A 21690-nucleotide genomic window follows, 5' to 3' on the forward strand; every position below is an offset into this window, starting at 1 on the left:
TTAAACACGAGGGCTATAGCAAATTCAAGTCAACGCTTATGCCATATGTGCTTTGGGTAATAAAGTGATTCTATTTCCCACTTTTCCATTTTTATTATTTTTATACCAGACTTGGGATGTCTAAATGGACATTCAAAGTGTTAAGGGGATATACTAAAATAAATGTAAAATTACACTGAATGTGTAATTTTTATCGTCATGGCAGCGTTGGAGAAACGTTGTAAAGCGCTGTTTATTTTATGCTCGCACTTCGTACATTCTGGTACGTTGTATTCACATATAAACTGCATTTCATTTACGTTAAATTTACGTTGAACGGCACTCGTTAAATTAACGTGTTTTCGAGCGGACATTTGACATCATGATTTTACGTTCGCTTTCATCGTCGGTTCAACATTCATTTCGTTGATATCCAACGTTTTTCTACGTCGAATTTACAATAGTGTGTTGACTGGGTCCTTATGCAAAAATATTCATGTAAGCTGCAGTACAGAGTATTCCCAAAATTGAGTAAACAATAGCCGCGCCGATGAGTAGCGCCACCGCTGCCTTCTAAATGTGGCGCTCGGAAGGGGTTCCTATGACGTACGTCGTAGTACGTCGTGGTTTTGGCTTGATTTCGTTCCTCATCGTCATGTCGCCTCCACGGCGCGTGGCTTTTTACGAACGTACTGGAGAGCTTGGCTATATCCGTGTCGCACATGCCGTCGACATCAGCGCAACTTACCGTGGTTGTGTGGTACCCTATCCTCTGAGGCACGAGCCTTCGTATGTTCGATTTCGCTCACTGACGCACAATTCCGTTTATTATTCTGTTTTGTTTTCTTTTTCTTTCACAGCCGAGGTCGTTATGATCTCCGTTTACACATGGCTACCATAGCATTACTTCCATCTCACACAACTTCGTATATATAGGAAGACGATCAGGTGTTTTCTGCTTAGATTCGTAGCGTACAATATTGTTTCATTGTCTATTCTTGTTTTTGTTCTCCCTCTATCTCTTTATGCGTGACAACTTTCGAGCGTGTTGCAAATTTTCTTACATCCGTATATTTGAAAACGCTTTCTCTTTGTGTTGCCTTTTTTCTCTCCTTTTCATTTTTAATAATGACTGTTACATGACCTTTGTCCTACACTGAATTCTATTCCTTCGCAGTGTTCGCCACAGCCTGCCATTTCGGTTACTTTTGCATTTATTTTAAGCACGGTGATAATAAAAGCAGAAAAAGATCTCGCTATCTTTGTGTGTGTGTTCCTGTGTGTGGGATGCTTTCGGCCTCCACTGTGTGGAGTGCAGCTACGTCTGTAGCATAGCTATTGGACCATAAGCACATAATTGTACTCCGCAAATGGTACGATAGTTTCACCTTTCAAGCAGACCTTCTATACTCTGAAAATGGTTAATGTCCGTTTTCGACTAGTACAGTAAAGTTATTGTAATAACTGTTTCTACCCGGCAGTTCTACCTGAGAAACACCCATCGCGGTCACACGGCAGCCCAGCCCGCAACGCAGCAAGATCCATTTATTTACTTCCTTTTCTTGGCGCACACTGCCATTGATGAGATCGGTACACAGTAGGAGACCCGTGTTTATTAGTATCGACGGTTCCTGACTCTACGCTTGCGATCCTTAGTCAGGATCCTTAATGAGTCCCTACTACTGGACGACTGAACTCTGCGTTTTCCTTGTAGGCGTCATCACGAATGCGAAGGCTACTGTCTTAGCAACCAGGCTATTTGAAAAATGTATGAAGGATCTCATGTTTCGCTACAGCTTGGATGCCTACACCATACAAAAGGCAAGTACGAACTCGCCCCTTTGAACACATGGGTCTTAGGTTAGACACGTAAACAGCGGGGTCTAAAGGAAAAATTAATGAAAATCACAATATTTAAGCAGACCAAAGTGCAAGCAATGAACTAGAAGAGGGCAGTTGATGGAAACTCGGCGAACCCATCCCTCTCTGGCTACTCACACTGAGAGCGTGATGTCCTCCCGTCAATGTGAGAGGTGACTCTATCACCCTGATAGGAGGACGTCACGTTCCATATGACCTTCCGATCGCCCACCCAAATGGATACCACACGCAAACCGGACCATACCATACCATACCATGCTTACCATACGCCATACCAAAAGCATCGCAAACCTACGCACTGCTAACGATGGCCCAATAAGACTGAAGCACCTGTCCAGTCCTGCACTGTAAAAAATTTCACCGTAAAAAAAACGGGCAAATGCAAGGAAAGTTGGCTGCCAAACATTGGCCGTTATTTTTACGGTGGCCCCGTATAAGTTGTGCCCGTGAAAAAATACTGCATTGGCCAATAATTTTAACAGGGATACGCCGTGTAGCATTACTGTGCTGTGGTCGTTAAAAAAACTGCATTGGCCAGTAATTTTAACTGACATATGCCGTGTACCCTTATCGTGCTGTGCTCGTCCCTGGAGCCCCTCTTTTTTTTTTCTACATATAGTCGTGGCAATGAGAGCAGTTTAAGCAATGACCATGCGCAACACATTGTGATGTTTGTCACATTGAGATTTATTTTCTATGTACATAGTGATGAAAATGCGCCAGTCACCTCTGGCATGAAAACCCTGCAAAGAGAAAGAGAACTGTTACAGGGAGCCGGGCAATTGACATGCAATTATACTCACCGTTTATTTTGTTCAAAAGAAGAACATACGAAGGAACCATGTGCACCCATCAGTCAGGTCTGGCATCAAAATACTGCAAAGAGAAAGGAAACTGTTACAGGGCAGTTGACATGCAGTTATACTAATGGTTTATTTTTTCGAAGGAAGAACATACGAAGGAACCATGTGCACCCATCAGTCAGTTCTGGCATGAAAACACTTCAAAGAGAAAGGAAATTAGACTCAGTTTTATTTTTTCAAAGAAAGAACAAGAAGGTGCACACAAAACGCGGAGACAGCACGGAACTTCTTCTGGCAGCGTTCATAAGGACATCTGATCATGACCCTTTCGTATGTGCTGCTTCATATGTGACATTATCTCTATATTCGTAGTGAACTGACGCGAGCACGAATGGACGTGACATACTTTCGTGGTTTCGGAGAGCAAATCGAGGCGACCGCCCTGGTGTGTTCTTGTAACGTCCCAAAATGTGACATCCGAGTTTTGCATAGGTCGCCGCCGTGTACACACATAATGCATGACAGCACGGTATTCTGCTCGCTTCATGTACACCTCTACGGTGGTCAACTAGCCCATCAGAGTGTTAAAAACACATGGGCACCTTCCGCAACGATACATTACAACAAGAGCGCCTTGATCACCCTACGAGCCAGGACGTACACACAGAACTAGGGAGACACTTCACAACAAACGCGAGCCACGATTTACTGGTGTCAAGTTGAACAAAACCAGGCATACGGTGCACCACGCTCAAATCGCAAAGAACAGGATGTGCGAACAGAAATGTGCTTACCTAACTACATGCATTCGCGAGATTTACAACAACCGCTTCGTCGTCCTTCGTCAACCATCGTCCGCGCACGATGTTCCGCTTCCGGCGTTTGCGAATGACGGCAATGCCCCGTACTTGGCTTGGCCTTGCCTCCGCATTGAAGTTTTTGGCCGGCGCATGATGATGGCGCCACCGTTTTACGTAGTTTTCGCAGTATTTGTGATTACGGTAACACGCCGTCGTCACATACTACTAAACGCCCGTAGAAATCACAGTATTTTTTTACAGTGTGGTGTGCCGACATGTGGGGCTTATAAATAGCAGTAACACTAGTAATATATTGATACATTACTCGGTGAGAAAGAAAAGAAAAGCAGAAATATATATGCAATTTGCTCCCCACATCCCCATCAGCAATTGGGTAGAGTATCGCCTCTGGCGATGAACCTCCCCACTCTCCATCTCAAAATAAAGTTGCCGAGACATGCATTCTCCAATCACGTTTTATTTCAGGTGCTTACATTTTTAGCATGTCCTCCAAGGGGTTGTTCTAAATAGCCCAGCAAACCATTAATGTCCCTGGGACATCTCTGCATGATCGCGAACGTCCTGAATATCCGAACATCAATAAGATATGCATAGGATATCCCAGAGCGACATTTGCGTTGTGGTTTTACCCACTAAACAACAGATGTCCCAGGTACGTCTACAGAATATCGGGCTCAGGATATTTGAATTCCCATGTATAAAGCAGTTTCCAAGTACCGTTTGTGGCGTTTGTTGAGTATCCAGGATTCCAGAGTGTCCAGGAAGAAACCAAGATTTGAGGACTCATTGAACGTCTCAGAGACGCCACCACGATGTAGCCTAGAGACATACGGATGTGTGGGACGTTTATGAAATCTTGTTCTGCCAATTTTGTAGTAATGTTTCGTTTGTACTTGGAGCAAGCAAAATGTGAGCGTGATATACAGAGTGAAAAATAAGAACGTTCGGGTGCTGCTGGCTGTGAAGCGTATTTACGTAGCGTTCTTGAAGCGACAGAGTAAACGTATTTGTTTTACACCTCTACTCAGTAATCACATTCAAGACGATAACCGGAGTTAAAAACGTGGTATTTCGCACCCCAGCCTTTACGAATATGATGAGACAGGGAACGATTAGAGAAGAAAAGAGAATAGGTACCCATCCCCGTACCACACAAAGGATACCAGGGGTGAGCACCGATAGTAACAGAGAAAGCTAAGAACAGTAGAAGATCAAAGAATGACATAAAAGACAAATGAGAGTAGTAAATGGAGTAAATGAGAGCAAAGTAGAAAGTACCCCCAACAACAACAAAGCGGGGCCGCAGCCAGGGAAACAGACAAGGCACACCCCAGATTTATTAATAACCAAAAGGCAAAACTGAAAAGTACAATGCAATCCAAATCTTCTTCATGGACCTCTTCCTGCTGATCTCCATTATATAAACACAAACAGAAAGAAACAAAAAAAAAAACGAAGTCGCATGCAGCGCCGATCCCAGCCTCCGTGCACAAAGTGTCCATAGATGCCCAATGATGATGTACCCAACAAGTAGTTACACAAAACGTGTAACGACTAAAACAGATCATGAGAGCAAAAGAAAATCCAACAAAGAATAATTTCAAAGTAAACACAAAAACATGTATTAAAATAAAATCTCACCCATCAAATCGTAAGTAGTAACCAATTCAGAGAAAAAGAGAAAAAATTAGTAACGCGCCAGTAGTACTAGTAGTACACCACCTCCCTTCAAAGTAGTAGCACCATAAGTCAAGGAACATGGTAAGTAATGGCACAAAGTACACCAGGGAAGGCGTGACGTTGCCAAAAGACAACCAATGAGCGGCCACGAACCAGGGACACTGGGGCATCTAGCACCAGCCCAATTAGACCTACACCGATTGGAACCAGCTCCGGTGGCGCAGCGGTAACTGGGAGGTCCGCGGTTCGAATCCGCGGGCCGGCTGTGCCGTCTGGGGTTTTTCCTGGGTTTCCCTCAGATGTGTAATAGGCGTATGCCGGCACAGTTCCCCTGAAGTCGGCCCATGGACGCAGCTATCCTCCCCCCGAGCGGATTCCGCTCGGTCTTCCACTTCACCCTTTCCTCTCCTCCTCTCCACCACCTTTCCCTTCCCGAGAAACATGCCGCCTAATCAGGCAGGCAGACCTCTCGGTTCCTCCCAACGACACTCCTCCTCCTCCTCCTCCTACACCGATTGAACAGGACTCCCATCTCACCTCACCACCAAGGCATAGAACGTTCAATGACTTGGTGGTGAGGTGAGATGGGAGTCCTCGTTCCGGTTCTCTTGTTCAATCACGATTTTAAAAAAAATGACCTAAACCTTCGAACGGAACAGGGACACAAGGCATGCGCCACCGCGCCACCCCACTGACGGGCTGCAGCTTATGTGTAACCACCCCAGGTAGAGGTGGCCCAGCCTCCTCTCAGATAACCCATTTCCATGAAGGTAAATAGGATGAGACAGCGCAAATCGATTCCAACACAGTGAATACCTTGGTCTCAGTGTTGCATGGTCTTGATTTCATCCAATCTGGACAATACAATGTGGGACTGTGACTGGAGGCACCCTTTCATCCGACAAAGGGCTTGCAATGGGATGACTCTTCCTTCAGGACGCCGAACTGGAAGTAATGCTGGGAAGCCTCCAGTAACCTCTGGGCCTGAAGTTGTAGACCGCTCCACAAGACTCGTTTCCTCGTGGACAGTGCAGCTGCCGTCAGCGTTCTACTTGCCTCATCCAGTGACCGGCGTGGAAACGAAATCTATCACCTTATTGCTGCGAACAACAGTGCCATACCAGTCTACCATGAAAACCTGCTCACCCTTAATCTTGGCCTGCGAAAATTGTTTCCTTGGGTGTTTCGCGTTGCCGCCGTCTCTCACGCTATCCTCGGAGCAGACTTTGTGCACCATGTCACCCTCTCCGCAGATGTCTGAAGACGCCTTCTGGTCGATACCCAGACCTGGCTCTCTGCCCACGCGATCCCTGCTGCTCCCCACCTTGCTGCTGGCATCAGTAGAACTTCCCTTCCACCAACTTCGTTGCCAATCTCAGAGCTCTTGCGCCAGTTCCACACACTCCCACAACCTCCTGACTGGTCGAAATCGGTCAAGCACGATGTTGTTTACTTGATCAAAACCACAGGCCCACCAGTTTTCTCCCGTTGTCGCCAACTATCACCTCAGAAACTGAAGATAGCCAAAACAGAGTTCCAGCACATGTTGGACATCAGTATTAGAGCACTACACGGGCCTAATTTTCAGGCGCGTGACCAGCCCAGGCCCGGCTCCTACGGCCAGCACCTGACCCGGGCCCGACTTCCTCTATATATTTCCAGCCCGGGTCCGGCCCTAGCCGACTCCGCCGGCCCGGGCCCAGCCCGTACCCGACTGTTTCCATGCTCGTGTCCGGTCCCAGCCCGCCTCTGCTGTATCTGTTCTCGAGGTTCGGAGGCGTATTTAGATTTACTAAAGAGCACGGCATCAAGGAAAAAGACACAGCTAGTTGGTGGAGAGTCAGGAGGTACACTCGAATGCAGCAGCGGCTGTGTTTCTCTGCAGGCAAGCCGTTCTCTGCTAGGTGCTTGCTTGCTTGGACGCAGCACGCAGCAGCATATGTATATTGCGGTTCAAGAGACTCATCGCCGTTGTATGGCGCATGCTCCAGTGTTAGTTCCCCTTTCTCGAACTCTCACGCGAACAAAATATATGTCAGAACACCTAACCTAATAGACCCTCTTGCAGGACTCTTATAAAAATGAAATATGTCCGAACACTTAACCTCACTGACCCTCGTGCCGGACCCTCACGAGAACGAAATATGTCTCAACACTTAACCTAACTGATGCTCGTGCAGGACCCTCAGCGCGCCCGCCACACAAATCGTCCCCAAATGTGTGTGAGTGCATGCGTAAAATCCAAACCCATTCACGAAATAAGCATGATCACATGTAAAAAGTGATGGTTCTCAGATGAGAATACCTGATATCTCATACCCAATGGGGGAAAAAAGTAACGTGAAAATTCAGCTGTTGAGTCTGCTGAGATATGTTCGCGTACATCAAGCCTGTACCCGGCCCGGGCCCGCTGGCTGACACTCGAGCCCGGCCCAGGCCCAGCTAAAAAACGCTCGGGCCGGGCTCGGGCTTTTGGGTAAGCCCGGGCCAGTGCAGTGCTCTAATCGGTATCGCCCGTCCATCCTCCACCAGTTGGTCTTCAGCACTCCACATGGTGCCTACAAAGATGGGAGACTGGAGGCCGTGCGGGGACTACAGCGCCCTCAACCTAGTCACCAAGCCCGACCGCTACCCATTACCTCGGCACCTTGATGGATGATGAAGGTGGTCGTCGTCATCGGTTCCCGGGAGCGTTTCCCGACCAACCACTGGGATGCGTGCATCGCATGGCGGCCGCACCGAAGCGTTCGTGGTACCAGCAGGGTGGTGGGTTCTGGTTATCAGCTGGAGAAACGCTGTGGTGGGATTAACGCCGTGGGGAACGGCGGAATCTCCTGAATCGGCCAGAACGACATGTGGAGCGGCTGTGGTTGTCACGGAACTGGAGCGCGGCGACTGTGTCGGAAAGGCGGTGAATGTCCGCGCGCATTGACGAAAGCTCGGCGAACGGAGACGGGGCTATTGAAACCGGTGGCTGGCAGCGGGGGGTGGAAAGGTGACACGACTCGGAAACGGCTGCAATAGGAGGGCTCGTGTTTGCTACTTCCGTAACCTTGTCAGCCAGTTGTGTGAGCTGGGCCAGAGGTATGGCAGTGGTCGTAGCGAGGACCATTTGCACTGAGGATGGGAGCCTTAACAGAAACAGTTCGCGAAGAAGATCGTCAAGAGAAGCAGCTCTGTCGGCCAGTAGGACATGCATGGCGCGGAGTAGCTTGGAGGGTCTTCGGTCCCCCAGTTCTTCGGAGTGCAAAATTTGTTGGAGGCGCGTTCGCTCAGAAATGGTGGTGCGCTGGAGGATTAAGCTCTTCAGAAGGTCGTAGGGATTCTGCGCCGGAGGGTTGGCAATGATGTCGGCGACATCCATGGCGATCTCGGGGGAATGGAGGCGAGGAGATGACGGTACCTGGGGTCGGATTCACAAAGAGCTCGTGCGACGGAATCTGTCGTAACTCCGTCGTACGGGAAAGTTACGACGAAGTGTAGATTCACAAAGGGCGCGCGTCGCAAAATCTTCGCAGCTTACGGCGGAATCCTGCGAGAGCTCCCGAGCAGTCTTACGAAGAAAGATGGCGGCGTTATTTGGCAGCGGTAGATTTGGTGACGGGAAACAAAGACTCCGTAATACGCGCTGACGCATTGCACTTTGCCACAGAACCTTCGTGACCATCGCCGAAGTGACATTGAGGCACTTTTTTGCTTGGTAACCTTCAACAAATGCTTCAACTTTGTGCTCCGTAAAATCGGGTCGCAGGGATTTTTCAAGCATCTCCTACACCCCCGCTAAGACACCCCCAAACACCCCTCCAAATTGTCTACAAGAAAGGCAAAAGAAGCCATAAAATCTACAAAACTGGGTGCCACACACCGCTTAGAAAACACACTCACCCACCCCCTCCCCGAAAAGAACATACTGGGAATATTATTGCTGTGTCATAGAACGCGTTTCGCCTGTGATTGCATGGCATCCATTATGGCTACCGAAAGACCGAGAGCACGTGCAGCAACAAAACGTTTGGGGACGAACAACTTCGTCTTCTTCTAATGGGACGACACTTATTGGTGCGATTACAAATTTTCGGCATCGTTACCATAGCGAAAACACAGACTCGCACCCTTTGGCTGTTTCTTTCCGAGGTGCACGTGACAGGAAGCGAGCAACTTCCTCTTCCTCGTCAAAGGGGGTACCCTCTCCAGTACGATAGCTTTGTGAATCGCGCTTACGAAGCCGTCGTACGCGTGTCGCAGGCTACGACGTCTTAGCGCATCTTAGCGTAACTTACGATCGCGTTTGTGAATCCGATCCCCGGTTATCTGTGATGTTATACCAGCAAGGAGAAATTGTGCCTTGACTTGCTGAAACCAGTTGAACAGGCTGCGAGACCAAAACGATGGTAAGAATATGCCGACATGAGCCATGCACGGTTGAAGAGGGGTTGTGGCCGGGGTCTGTGGGGAAGGCTCGTCTCCAGAGTGCATTGTTGAAGGGCGAAGCTACGTTCGTGTCACCAGATTTGTGAGAGCCAAAAGAACGCAAGGTACCACAAGAAATGCCAGAAGGAAACTGATTTATTTTGTGCCATGAGCCACCGATGGAAAGCGGGTGCGTGGCGCAAATTTAGTCATCGTCGTCCACTACAAAGTCACTTCCTTTTGGATAATTTTGGGCAGGGGAATAGTAGTGGCGTTGTTCCTCTGCGAGTATCTCTGGGAACAAACCAAATTAATGATAAGGCTCAGCAGGTCACATTTTTGACTACTGGGAAAGCTTTACACCATCAAAAGTATCACAATACCAGTAATACTTCGGGTATGTATGTCATAATACAGATAGAAATACATTTCGAAAATGAGTAGTATAATACATAATACAAATATTCGAAAGTATTACTGTAAGAAGATTACTATACAAAGTATTACTATCACTGCGTACGCCTGCTTGAAAGTTACACAACGTGAAAGCTAAACACGCGACTGAAAAACCAATGAGGAAAACAAACATGCCAAATGTACAGAAAAGAAGCATAAACTAAACTGCGTGTCACAAAATAAATACACCGGCTGAAGCTTCCAGTTCTTGTACGTTACATTAGGCTATGCGATTTGAATATCGTGGTCTCTGGGGAATCGTATGTATCTACCGCTAGGGGCCAGAAAGAAGGCCCAAAAGTTCAGGCCAAAAGCTCCAGAAATCCAGTGCCGTGTGTCAAATGGGAGTCGGGTCATAAATGCGACCTGCATATACCTGAAGCTTCACCCAGTTTTTGATGTACCTAGCCAATGACAGGTCAAAATACAGTTTCGTATTTTTACAAGCCATCCAGTGCTTATACTTCACCCTTTTTTACCGGTTGCCACCGTTTTGGAGAAAATCGATTGATTGGATTGAAATGAATAGTATTGGTGACAGACCAAAATGACGAATTGTCTGCCCATGCCTAGAAAGCCCACCTGTATGGAGAGAGGAATGTTGCGAGATCTCAGAATTCTTGAAATGGTTACTGGCAGGAGTGTTTAGGCTAGCAGAGCCGTAGAACCGCTTCTTCGCAGCAGACAGCGGCACCTATGAACTTTTAAGTCACGTAACGTAACTAGATTGACTAAAAAATGTGCAAGATGTATGTGTAAATAATATTCAGTGCTACATTGCTTGCATGTGAGTGGCATCTTCCTTGCTGTTTTGTTGGGACCTTAACTAGGCCTTATGTTGGTGATGAAACAATTTCTTTTAGCTTAAACAATTATAACGGAGCTGAAGTTTAAGCTAATTTTGCAGATGCGTACATGATGAAATATACTCCGAGTGTGAAATAAACCTCTACCTGTTTGTAGACAAATGACGTCATAATGTACGACAGCGTCACGAGTTTGGTAGAGTTGAACTACGTTCAAAGCTAGTGGCGAACAAGGTCGCGCCTGAAAGCCACGGTCTTGAGGGGATTACGATGGTCTCTGAAAGAGACGCGACCTTCAGTCCTACTTTCTTTCAGCGAACAATTGTTCATTCGTGGAACCCAGCTTTCCCCTTCCGATCTGTTTTGGTTTCGGACTGTTTACCAACGTCATGGTGACGTTTGTCGGGGAGAGGTTTATTATAGCATTCTCTGAATATGTTTTTTCACAAAATCTCCACTTCACTATTCCAAGCACCATCCTCCATTCTGGAGAAATTTTGTTGTCATAGCAGTCTCCATGGAGAACGGCAACAATTGACATACGCCAAAGTTCGACAGACAGGTCGAGCCTATTTCTTAGCCTCCTCCCAATGTCCAGACTCCTTTTTAACACATGACACCCCAGAAATCGAAATGGAGTGCAAGAACCATGCTACTGTAGCTGCACATGCAGACATCTCATTGGAGACCACTATGAAGACGTTGATGCAGTCAATGATGGCATCACTCTATTTACTTTGTTCTACCTGTGTTTACTTTGCTAGGGTTTTGGCAGGTTTAGCACGCCTAATGCTTCATTGTTCGCCACCGGTTGTACGTCCCACAACTACACCGTCACGATACTCAAATGGAACATAGGTTGCTCTGCACGTGTGACCACGTGAACCCTCTACGTGTGCACACATCGCTATTAATATGATAGCTTTACTGTCCCCCTTACGAAAGAATCGTGACGCGGTCTGTCTGTAGCCACGGAAGTGGAGTGAGGCGCTCCGGGGCGAGAGAAGGAGTGTATCTTGGGGAGAGGGAGAGCACACGTGGAGAGCGCGCTGAAGTAGATGACGGGAAGAGGAGGACCGCAAGTGCGCCGCGACGTGTATGCGAGCGAAGTTGAGGGCACGTGGAGAGCGCGACGCGGCGCGCCAGAAGTGCGGCTGTTGTGGTCTACAGGGTGAAGCGCGTCTAAGAGGGCGCGCAATGTGTTATGAAATCCGTGCGGAGGAGCAGCAGCGAAAGACTAAAAGGCCACAAGGACGATTCCCTAGCATTGTGTAAGGTCATGTGAATGGTTGTGTCCAGTTGTGAAGGAGAGTTCTCAAAGCATTTTCAAGTTTTAATGTCAACACCTCTACGTCGGATGCATCAATGGATCTACCATGTATTTTTACAAGTGGTGCGAGCCAACGCTTTGCAAGTAACGCCAATTTTCTCTCTATTGCCACATGCATCGTTTAGCAAATGTATTCCAACGACCGTCAGACAGTTGGTCTGTGCAACAATATGTTCTCTTTTCCTTAGGGACTTCACATTGGGTGCGTCTCGCTCCGCTTTTGTTACCACAAGTATCCAATCAAAGCAAACGTGAGTCCATATTTTTTTGTGTTGCACGCTCAGCCCACACCGGCTTCAAAAGCGGCTTCGGTTACAATCGTCGTATCTCCGCTAGACTGAACATGACGTTATAGTTATCCCTAGTCTATATATGTTCTGGATGTACAATTTGATCGTGCACTCCCAGCCGAGTACAGCTGTTTCGTCCTACTTGGGACTCGTCAGCCCGGCGCAGGGAAGTGACACGATATCGGGTCGGCTCTAACAGCGCGTCTCCGTGAGACGTCAATGTTCCATGGTGACGGTGCCACCTGTGGAGGCCACAGTGCAAGTCAGCAAGTGCATATACAAGGGAAAATAGCTTACATGTAGTTGTTGGCTTGCACTGCGACCTCCACACGTGGCGCCGGCACCCTGGAACATTGACGCCTCGCCGAGATGCACTGTTCGAGCCGACCCAAGACCGTGTCACTTCCCTGCGCCGGGTTGACGAGTCCCAAGTAGGGCGAAACAGCTGTACTCGACTGGGAGTGCACGATCAAATAGTAAACATATGCTCAACGTGCAGCCATACAGCTTTAGCTATTTTTCGTTGCATATATAAATATATATATATATATATATATATTATATGATGAAGAGAAAAAAGCAATTAAAGGAACAGGTAAATGACGCTAGACGTATTTGAAATTAAAAACTACAGATTAAGATGGCTTCTGTGGCTGCACGCAGAGGAATAGATACTCATGGAACGATGCAACAGCACTAGAAGACACGTGTTTTGCCATGTTTGCGGTTTGTCAGCTCTGGGTAGCTGCGCATCGTTCGGAATTGGCAAACCAGGGGTCGCTAAGCGAGCGATACACACCTGGGAGTGTGACTGAGCACTCCTCAGTGCCACAGTGCAAGCCAGTGAATTATAATGAAGGGGGAAAAGGCCATTAAAGAAACAAGTAAATGACATAAGACGTATTGGAAATTAAAAATTACTGATTAGGATGGCTTCTATGGCCGCACACAGAGAAACAGATACTCATCGAACGACATGACAGCAGCAGAGGACACCTGTTTCGCCGTGTTTGCTGCCCGTCAGCTCTGGGTAGCTGCGCATAGTTCGGAATTGGCAAACCAGGGATCGATCAGTGAGCGATATACATCTGGTAGTGTGACTGAGAACTCCTCAATGCCACAGTGCAAGCCAGTGAATTATAATGAAGGGGGAAAAGGCCATTAAAGAAACAAGTAAATGACACTAGACGTATTTGAAATTAAAAATTACAGATTAAGATGGCTTCTATCGCTGCACGCAGAGAAATAGATACTCATGGAACGATGCGACAGCACTAGAGGACACGTGTTTCGCCGTGTTTGCGGCTCGTCAGCTCTGGCTAGCTGCGCATCGTTCGGAATTGGCAAACCAGAGGTCGCTCAGCGAGTGATATACACCTGGGAGTGTGACTGAGCACTCCTGAGTGCTACAGTGCAAGCCAGTAAATTATAATGAAGGGAAAAGAGCCATTAAAGAAACAAGTAAATGACACTAGACGTATTTAAAATTAAACATTACAGATTAAGATGGCTTCCATGGCTGCACGCTGAGATATAGGTACTGTCGAGGCTAGGAGGCAAAGAGCAGACAAGAGCTCGGGTTCGTGCGAGAAGCTCGACTGTTTATTCTGCAGCGGCGCGCTATGCTCGAGATGAACGGGATGGTCGATGACGATGACGGTGCCGCTACATGGACCCCCCCCCCCCTAGCGAAGCGGTATCAGTGGTGAGTGGTGCTGAGGGGACGAGCCGAATGAACACGGCGACGGCGAACTGGCTGCGTGGTGTCTTCTGGGAGAAATTGATGCGGAGACAAACTGGGAGGCGTGGTGGCAGGAGACACGTCAACGGGGCTTTCGATGAAGGCCGGCTTCAGCCTGTCAACAGATACCGTGTCCTGGCGGCCAGCGAGCTGAAGCGTGAAATTTTTCGGTGACCGCTGCAGAACCTTGTAGGGACCGTCATATGTGGGCTGCAAAGGCTTTCGGGGCGCGTCATGGCGAATGAAGACGTGAGAAGCCGTTTCAAGAAGGGGGTGGCGATAGGTGGAGGGCTGCGCAGGTGAGCGGGGTCGGACGGCTGGTAGGGCTTGCATGACCGTGCGCAGGCGTTCAGGGTAGGTTTTCGGGTCGGTATCGACGATTGGCGAGGGATGCGCAAAGAATTCGCCAGGCAGGCGTAAAGTAGTCCCGTAAACCATCTGGGCAGGTGAGCACTGCAGGTAATCCTTGACGGTGGCCCTAAGGGACAGCAGGATGAGGGGGAGGGCATCGGTCCAGGAAGCGGGGGATACAGACTTGAGGGCTGTTTTACTCCGGCGGTGTAAGCGTTCAACCATCCCGTTGGCTGTAGGGTGGTAAGCTGTTGTTCTTGTACGGGATGTGCCAAGCAAGTTTGTCAGTTGAGTGAAAAGGGCGGACTCAAATTGGCGTCCGCGGTCCGTTGTGACGACTGAGGGCACGCCAAAGCGGGCGACCCAACCTTGTACGAAGGAAACGGCGACGGTGGCGGCTGTGATGTCGGGGAGGCAGACGACTTCGGGCCAGCGCGTAAAGCGATCGATCATTGTGAGGAGGTATCGATGACCGTTAGATGAAGGCAGGGGACCGACAATGTCCAGGTGGATATGATCAAAGCGAGAGTCTGGTGGTAGGAACTGAGCTGGTGCGGTCTTGGTGTGCCTGGAAACTCTGCATCGCTGGCACGGTATGCAGGAACGGACCCAACGCTTGATATCAGCTTGCATACGTGGCCACACATACCGCGAAGAGATCAACTTCTGGGTGGCGCGGATCCCGGGGTGTGCCATGGAGTGCAGCTGATCAAATACGGGTCGGCGAGCGGCCCGAGGAAGAAATGGGCGTGGCCTGCCGGTAGACAAGTCGCAACAAATGGTACCTCCAACCCCTGGGAGAGGAATGTCTTGGAGTTGAAGGCTGGTCTGAGAAGAGGAACGGTAAAACTGGAACTCATCGTCCCTGCGCTGCAGGTCAGCTATGGCGGCGAAAGTTAACGGTGCGGACGAATCGCGGTTCAGTCCGGCAATACTGACACGGCTGAGGGCGTCAGCAACAGGGTTCCGAATGCCGGGTAGATGTCTGATGTCCGTTGTAAATTCAGACACGAATGAGAGGGGCCGCTGCTCTCTTGATGAATGATTCGTGCTCGGAGATTGGAAAGCGTAGACGAGCGGCTTGTGATCTGTGAAGATCGTGAAAGTTTGTCCTTCAAGAAAATGGCGAAAATGCTTCGTGCTCAGGTAGATGGCAAGCAGCTCACGGCCAAAAGTGCTGTAGCGCGTTTCAGGGGGTCTCAACTTCCGGGAAAAGAAGCCAATGGGTTGCCAATCGGTATGGTCATCAGACATGTTCTGCTGCAGGACGGCTCCAACTGCGGTTGAAGATGCGTCCACCATAAGACAGGTTGGCGCATCTGGGCGGGGGTGGGCGAGGAGCGTGGCGTTAGCTAAAGCTTGCTTAATGTTGTCGAAAGCTGCTATGGCGTCATCCGTCCAAGTTAGAGGTCGAGAAGATTGCGATTTGGTCGAGAGGAACTTCTCGAGGGGCTGGATGATCTTAGCACAGCGTGGGACGAATCGCCGGTAGAAGTTAACGAGTCCCAGAAAATTGCGGAGCTTGCTGAGAGAAGCAGGACGGGGAAAATCGGAAATGACCTGGACTTTGAATGGAAGCGGCTTGACGCCTTGAGAAGAGATATGGTGGCCCAGGAACTCAAGAGACGGAGCGCCAAATTGACTCTTGCTGGCGTTGATGATAATACCATGGGCGGAAAGCCTGGAGAACTGTGCACGTAGGTGATCGGCGTGTTCCTCGATGGATGAGCTGGCGACAAGAATGTCATCGATGTAAGCATATGCGAGAGGTAGACCACGGATGACCGAATCAATGAAGCGCTGAAAGGATTGTGCGGCATTTCGCAGCCCATACGGCATCCTGAGAAACTCGAATAGACCAAATGGGGTGGTAATGGCAGTTTTGGGTATATCCTCCTCAGCGACGGGTATCTGATGATATGCCCGGACTAGGTCTACCTTCGAAAAGATGGTGGCGCCATGAAGGAAGGCTGTAAAGTCGTGATCGTATTTGAAATTAAAAATTACAGATTAAGATGGCTTCTATGTGTGCACGCAGAGAAACAGATACTCATGGAACGATGCGACAGCACAAGAGGACAGGTGTTTCGCCATGTTTGCGGTTTGTCAGCTCTGGGTAGCTGCGCATCGTTCGGAATTGGCAAACGAGGGGTCGCTAAGCGAGCGATATACACCTGGGAGTGTGACTGAGCACTCCTCAGTGCCACAGTGCAAGCCAGTGAATTATAATGAAGGGGGATAAGGCCATCAAAGAAACAAGTAAATGACATAAGACGTATTTGAAATTAAAAATTACTGATTAGGATGGCTTCTATGGCCGCACACAGAGATGATGGGAACAGTTATGATGAAGGGAAAAAATTCCCTTCCATTATAAAAAATCCCTTAATTAAAAAATCAATTAGAAAAATTCTTATTAATTAATTAATTCCTAACTTAGTTTTTAAAAATTCCTTCCATATAATTCACTGGATTAAACTGTGGCATTGAGGAGTGCTCGGTCACCCTCCGAGGTGTGTATCGCTCGCTGAGGGACCCCTGATTTCCAATTCCGAACGATGCGCAGCTACTCGGAGCTGACGAGCCGCAAACACGGCGAACACGTGTCCTCTGGTGTTGTCGCATCGTTCCATGAGTATCTAAATATATATATATATATATATATATATATATAGAGAGAGAGAGAGAGAGAGATCGTGTCACTTCCCTACGCCAGGCTGACGAGTCCCAAGTAGGACGAAACAGCTGTACTTGGTTGGGAGTGCACGATCAAATTGTAAACATATGCTCAACGTGCAGCTACAGAGCTTCGGCTATTTACCGTTTGTATATGTACTTGCTAGCTTGCACTGCGGCCTCCACAGGTGGCGCCGTCACCGTGGAACATTGGCGTCTCGCCGAGACGCACTGTTAGCGCCGACCCAAGATCGTGTCACTTCCCTACGCCAGGCTGACGAGTCCCAAATAGGACGAAACAGCTGTACTTGGCTGGGAGTGCACGATCAAATTGTAAACATATGCTCAACGTGCAGCGACAGAGCTTCGGCTATTTACCCTTTGTATATATATACATACAAGTTGTCTTTTTGAGGCGATACAAATTTTTCTATCATCTCTGGCCCGGCAGACGTTCTTGGCCATATGTTGCCAGACCTCAAATCACTAATTACCTAAAATCGTGATTTAACTTTTCAATTATAAAGGCTACGAAGTTACCCCGATGAGAACATCTGTTCCTTTCGGTGACCTGATATCGTAGCCATTTTCCGAACAAAAATCCATTCGGTAGATCGTCCGCAATAAAATCGTGAAGGAACACCTTTTTTTTTTATTTTGTTAATTGCGCATCTTCGGAGACGCGTCCGGACACGAATGTGAGAGGGTGGAAGAGCACACTGTCGCCTCTTGGGTCCTGGAAAAAGATTAACAAAAAATGCAACCCGACATAGTTCCGACATGTGTTTTTCTTTTGTTTATGCAAGTTAGAGCCTCATCTTCGACACATGAATATCTTTCATCATCTCACATTGGGGGCGAAGTAAAGACGCGTCTCCAAAGATGTGCAATGAACAAAATAAATAAAAAGTGGTGTTTCCTTAAAAATTTTTCGCTGACGATCTACTGAACAGATTTTTGTCCTGTAAATGGCTACGATATCAGGTCACCGAAAGGAACAGATGTTCGCACTGGGACAACTTCGTAGCTTTTATAATTAGAAGGTTCATTAACGATTTTTAGGTAATTAGTCATTTGACGGTCGAGCAACTTTTGGCCAAGAACGTCCGCCCGCCCAGAGATGATGGAAGTGAAAACAGGGCCTTATTGGGCCTTCATCAGCAATGCGTAGGTGGGCGACGTTTGAGCGAGTGGCGTCGGAAGGTCACGTGGAACGTGATGTCCTCCCGTCAGGGTGAGTGACTCACCTCTGAAAGCCCAGTGCGAAGCCAGTAAAGTATTAAATGAAGAAAAATAGCATACGCTCTTTGGCTGCACGTTGAACATATGTTTATAAGTCCCAAACGTCGCCACACCAGCATTGGACAGCTGTTTCGGCCTTATTGGGCCTTCATCAGCAATGCGTAGGTGGGCGACGTTTGAGCGAGTGGCGTCGAAAGGTCACGTGGAACGTAATGCCCTCCCGTCAGGGTGAGTGACTCACCTCTGAAAGCCCAGTGCGAAGCCAGTAAAGTATTAAATGAAGAAAAATAGCATACGCTCTTTGGCTGCACGTTGAACATATGTTTATAAGTCCCAAACGTCGCCACACCAGCATTGGACAGCTGTTTCGGCCTTATTGGGCCTTCATCAGCAATGCGTAGGTGGGCGACGTTTGAGCGAGTGGCGTCGGAAGGTCACGTGGAACGTGATGTCCTCCCGTCGGGGTGAGTGACTCACCTCTGAAAGCCCAGTGCGAAGCCAGTAAAGTATTAAATGAAGAAAAATAGCATACGCTCTTTGGCTGCACGTTGAACATATGTTTATAAGTCCCAAACGTCGCCACACCAGCATTGGACAGCTGTTTCGGCCTTATTGGGCCTTCATCAGCAATGCGTAGGTGGGCGACGTTTGAGCGAGTGGCGTCGGAAGGTCACGTGGAACGTGATGTCCTCCCGTCAGGGTGAGTGACTCACCTCTGAAAGCCCAGTGCGAAGCCAGTAAAGTATTAAATGAAGAAAAATAGCATACGCTCTTTGGCTGCACGTTGAACATATGTTTATAAGTCCCAAACGTCGCCACACCAGCATTGGACAGCTGTTTCGGCCTTATTGGGCCTTCATCAGCAATGCGTAGGTGGGCGACGTTTGAGCGAGTGGCGTTGGAAGGTCACGTGGAACGTGATGTCCTCCCGTCAGGGTGAGTGACTCACCTCTGAAAGCCCAGTGCGAAGCCAGTAAAGTATTAAATGAAGAAAAATAGCATACGCTCTTTGCCTGCACGTTAAACATATGTTTATAAGTCCCAAACGTCGCCATACCAGCATTGGACAGTTGTTGTGCAGCCAACGTGCAGCCAAAGAGCGTATGCTATTTTTCTTCCCCAATTTCTAAGAAATGTCATATGGACTGACGAGGCAAATTTCTCTCGTCACGCACAGGTGAACTTGCATAACGCTCATTACTGGAGCGCTACTAATCCGCATTGGCTTGGAAGGACGCGCCACCAGTATAAGTGGTCGCTCAACGTGTGGTGTGGTATCTGCGACGGAGCTCTCAGTGGCTCCGTCTTCCTTGATGGGACACTGACCGCGGTGAGGTACCTCATTGAGATTCTATTGGGCCCCCTGCGCCAACGTTCCACTGGCACGGCTCGGCAAGCTGTGGTTTCAGCACGATGGCGCACCCGCCCACAGCTCTAGCCAAGCTCGTGCCTATCTCGACATAGCTGATGGATAGGAAGGTACGGACCTGTGTCGTGGCCTGCGAGGTCCCCAGACCTGACGCCGTTAGATTTCTTTCTGTGGGGATATCTGAAGGATCGCGTGTACGACCAGGAGACAACAACACCTGACGCCCTCAAGGCGAGGATCACGGAAGTGTGCCGTGTAATCCCCGCGGCCACGTTGCGGAGGGCAACGGAGGACACAATTAAGAGATGCATGTTTTGTGTGACTGAGGAAGGTGATCTTTTCGAACAGCTGCTCTGAATGTACATAGTATTGTTTCAGTCATGTTAAAATACCTGTGCAATGTTCTGTAAAATAAGTTGAATGAAAAAGAAGGCATACTATTTTTATCTACTCGTTTAATTAATTCTTTAATTAATTCTCGTTTAATTAATTCTTTGTTTGCTTGAACAAACTTTGGTTGCCAGTTGGAAAAAAAAAGACGATGGCTTGGTTAATAGCGTTTCCTGCTTCCATTCCCAAGGTCGCGTGCTCTGAACGCGGGCGGAGACGCAAGCAATTTGTTTGAAGGCACGGATTGCTTAGGCATGCCGTCTCCTGGTGTGACTTACATACGATCTTCTGTGTGTAAGATTCCACCCACGTTAGAGAACTCCAAGCGGGCAAAATTAATTCACAGGCCGACTACCGTGGCGTCGGTCATGATCACCGTTCTCTCCCCTATAGTCATAAACCCCCCAATTATTACTGTTATTTACATGCTCGCTGGCTTCCTTCCTTTCGTGCTTGCCCTGTGCAACATCTAGGACAAGCATCGTGCCTACTGTCTCTTTGTTGGAAAAGACATAACTTGTGCTACAACGCAGAGAGTGGGTGCAAATGAAAAGGTGTAAAAGAGCGGCTTCATAAATTTCATAGCCCACAGCTTTTCTTTCTTTCTGATTGATTTAATAATCTCGCGCTCGTGGTTCAAGGTAAGCTGTGAGCAGTTATCTTCCGCTTCCGGTGTATTGTGTCGTTTCACGCCTAAAAAACAAAGAATCAAGAGATAAAGCGCCGCAGTGACCTTGCTGGTGTCCCCGCACCCGTGACTGATAACAGCATCGGCGGAACGGACGGCATCAATGCTTGTTCGTCAAGCGGCCGTGAGAAAGCGCTGCAATCAAGCGCTCTTTTCGCGCGACGGAATCTGATTCCGTCGTGGTTGCGGAACTCCGGGCCCCTTCTGCTGGCCCGGGAAAAAAAGACTCGTATGAGCTAGAGAGTTGCAACACACTGCATTCGCTTTCTCATGTCAACGCCCACAACTTCACAGTTGACATCTCCGGTGTGATCCTCCTAATTAAAAAGTTAGGAAATTAGATTAATTAATGAGTTAATTGCGCGACAAAAATACTATTAAAAGCTCCAGGTCACCGGTAACACTATGCAGTTGGTTTCATTCTTCTGCGATGATTCATTATTTTTTAAAGGTGGGGTCAATCTTAAATGGAACACCCTGTATATACGGGGTGTTTCACCTAAGGTGATAAAAATTTGCGTACGTGCCGGAGAATTGTGAGACTTTCGGCAATTACCTTCTGGAAACCTCTGCCACCATTGAGGAAGGCTTTAGACAGTTATTATTATTATTATTATTATTATTATTATTATTATTATTATTATTGTTTTTAATTATTTATTTTTATTTTTCAATTTATTTTTCAATTGACCACTGAAAATTACCAAGCGAACCTCACTTTTTTTCACAGAAATATGAAGTCCTCGTTGGGTAACCAGAGACCCAACCAGAACTATG

The 21690-nt window shown here is 48.0% G+C and overlaps 1 protein-coding gene and 1 long non-coding RNA gene across 6 annotated transcripts in view; one reads left to right on the top strand and one right to left on the bottom strand.

Annotated features, from left to right (window-relative positions):
- The first annotated feature begins 1698 nt into the window (after positions 1 to 1698).
- Positions 1699 to 21690, top strand: part of LOC135375700 (uncharacterized) — a 61619-nt gene continuing 41627 nt past the window's right edge. For 4 of the 5 annotated variants that reach the window (XM_064608363.1, XM_064608368.1, XM_064608357.1 and 1 more), the window contains exons 1-2: positions 1699 to 1800; positions 12355 to 12417. In XM_064608363.1, coding sequence (XP_064464433.1) covers positions 1750 to 1800; positions 12355 to 12417 — 114 coding nt within the window. In that variant the 5' untranslated portion in view covers positions 1699 to 1749. Of the gene's footprint in view, positions 2013 to 12354; positions 12418 to 21690 lie in introns of all 5 variants that reach the window. The other variant, XR_010417362.1, reaches the window with a different exon arrangement.
- LOC135375695 (uncharacterized) lies at positions 2470 to 3723 on the bottom strand. The gene is made up of 3 exons (XR_010417343.1): positions 2818 to 3723; positions 2664 to 2736; positions 2470 to 2603 (listed from the first exon to the last, which is right to left on the bottom strand). It is a non-coding gene; the product is annotated as an uncharacterized LOC135375695 (long non-coding RNA).

This window comes from Ornithodoros turicata, chromosome 1, assembly GCF_037126465.1.
Source record: "Ornithodoros turicata isolate Travis chromosome 1, ASM3712646v1, whole genome shotgun sequence".
NCBI lineage: Eukaryota > Metazoa > Arthropoda > Arachnida > Ixodida > Argasidae > Ornithodoros > Ornithodoros turicata.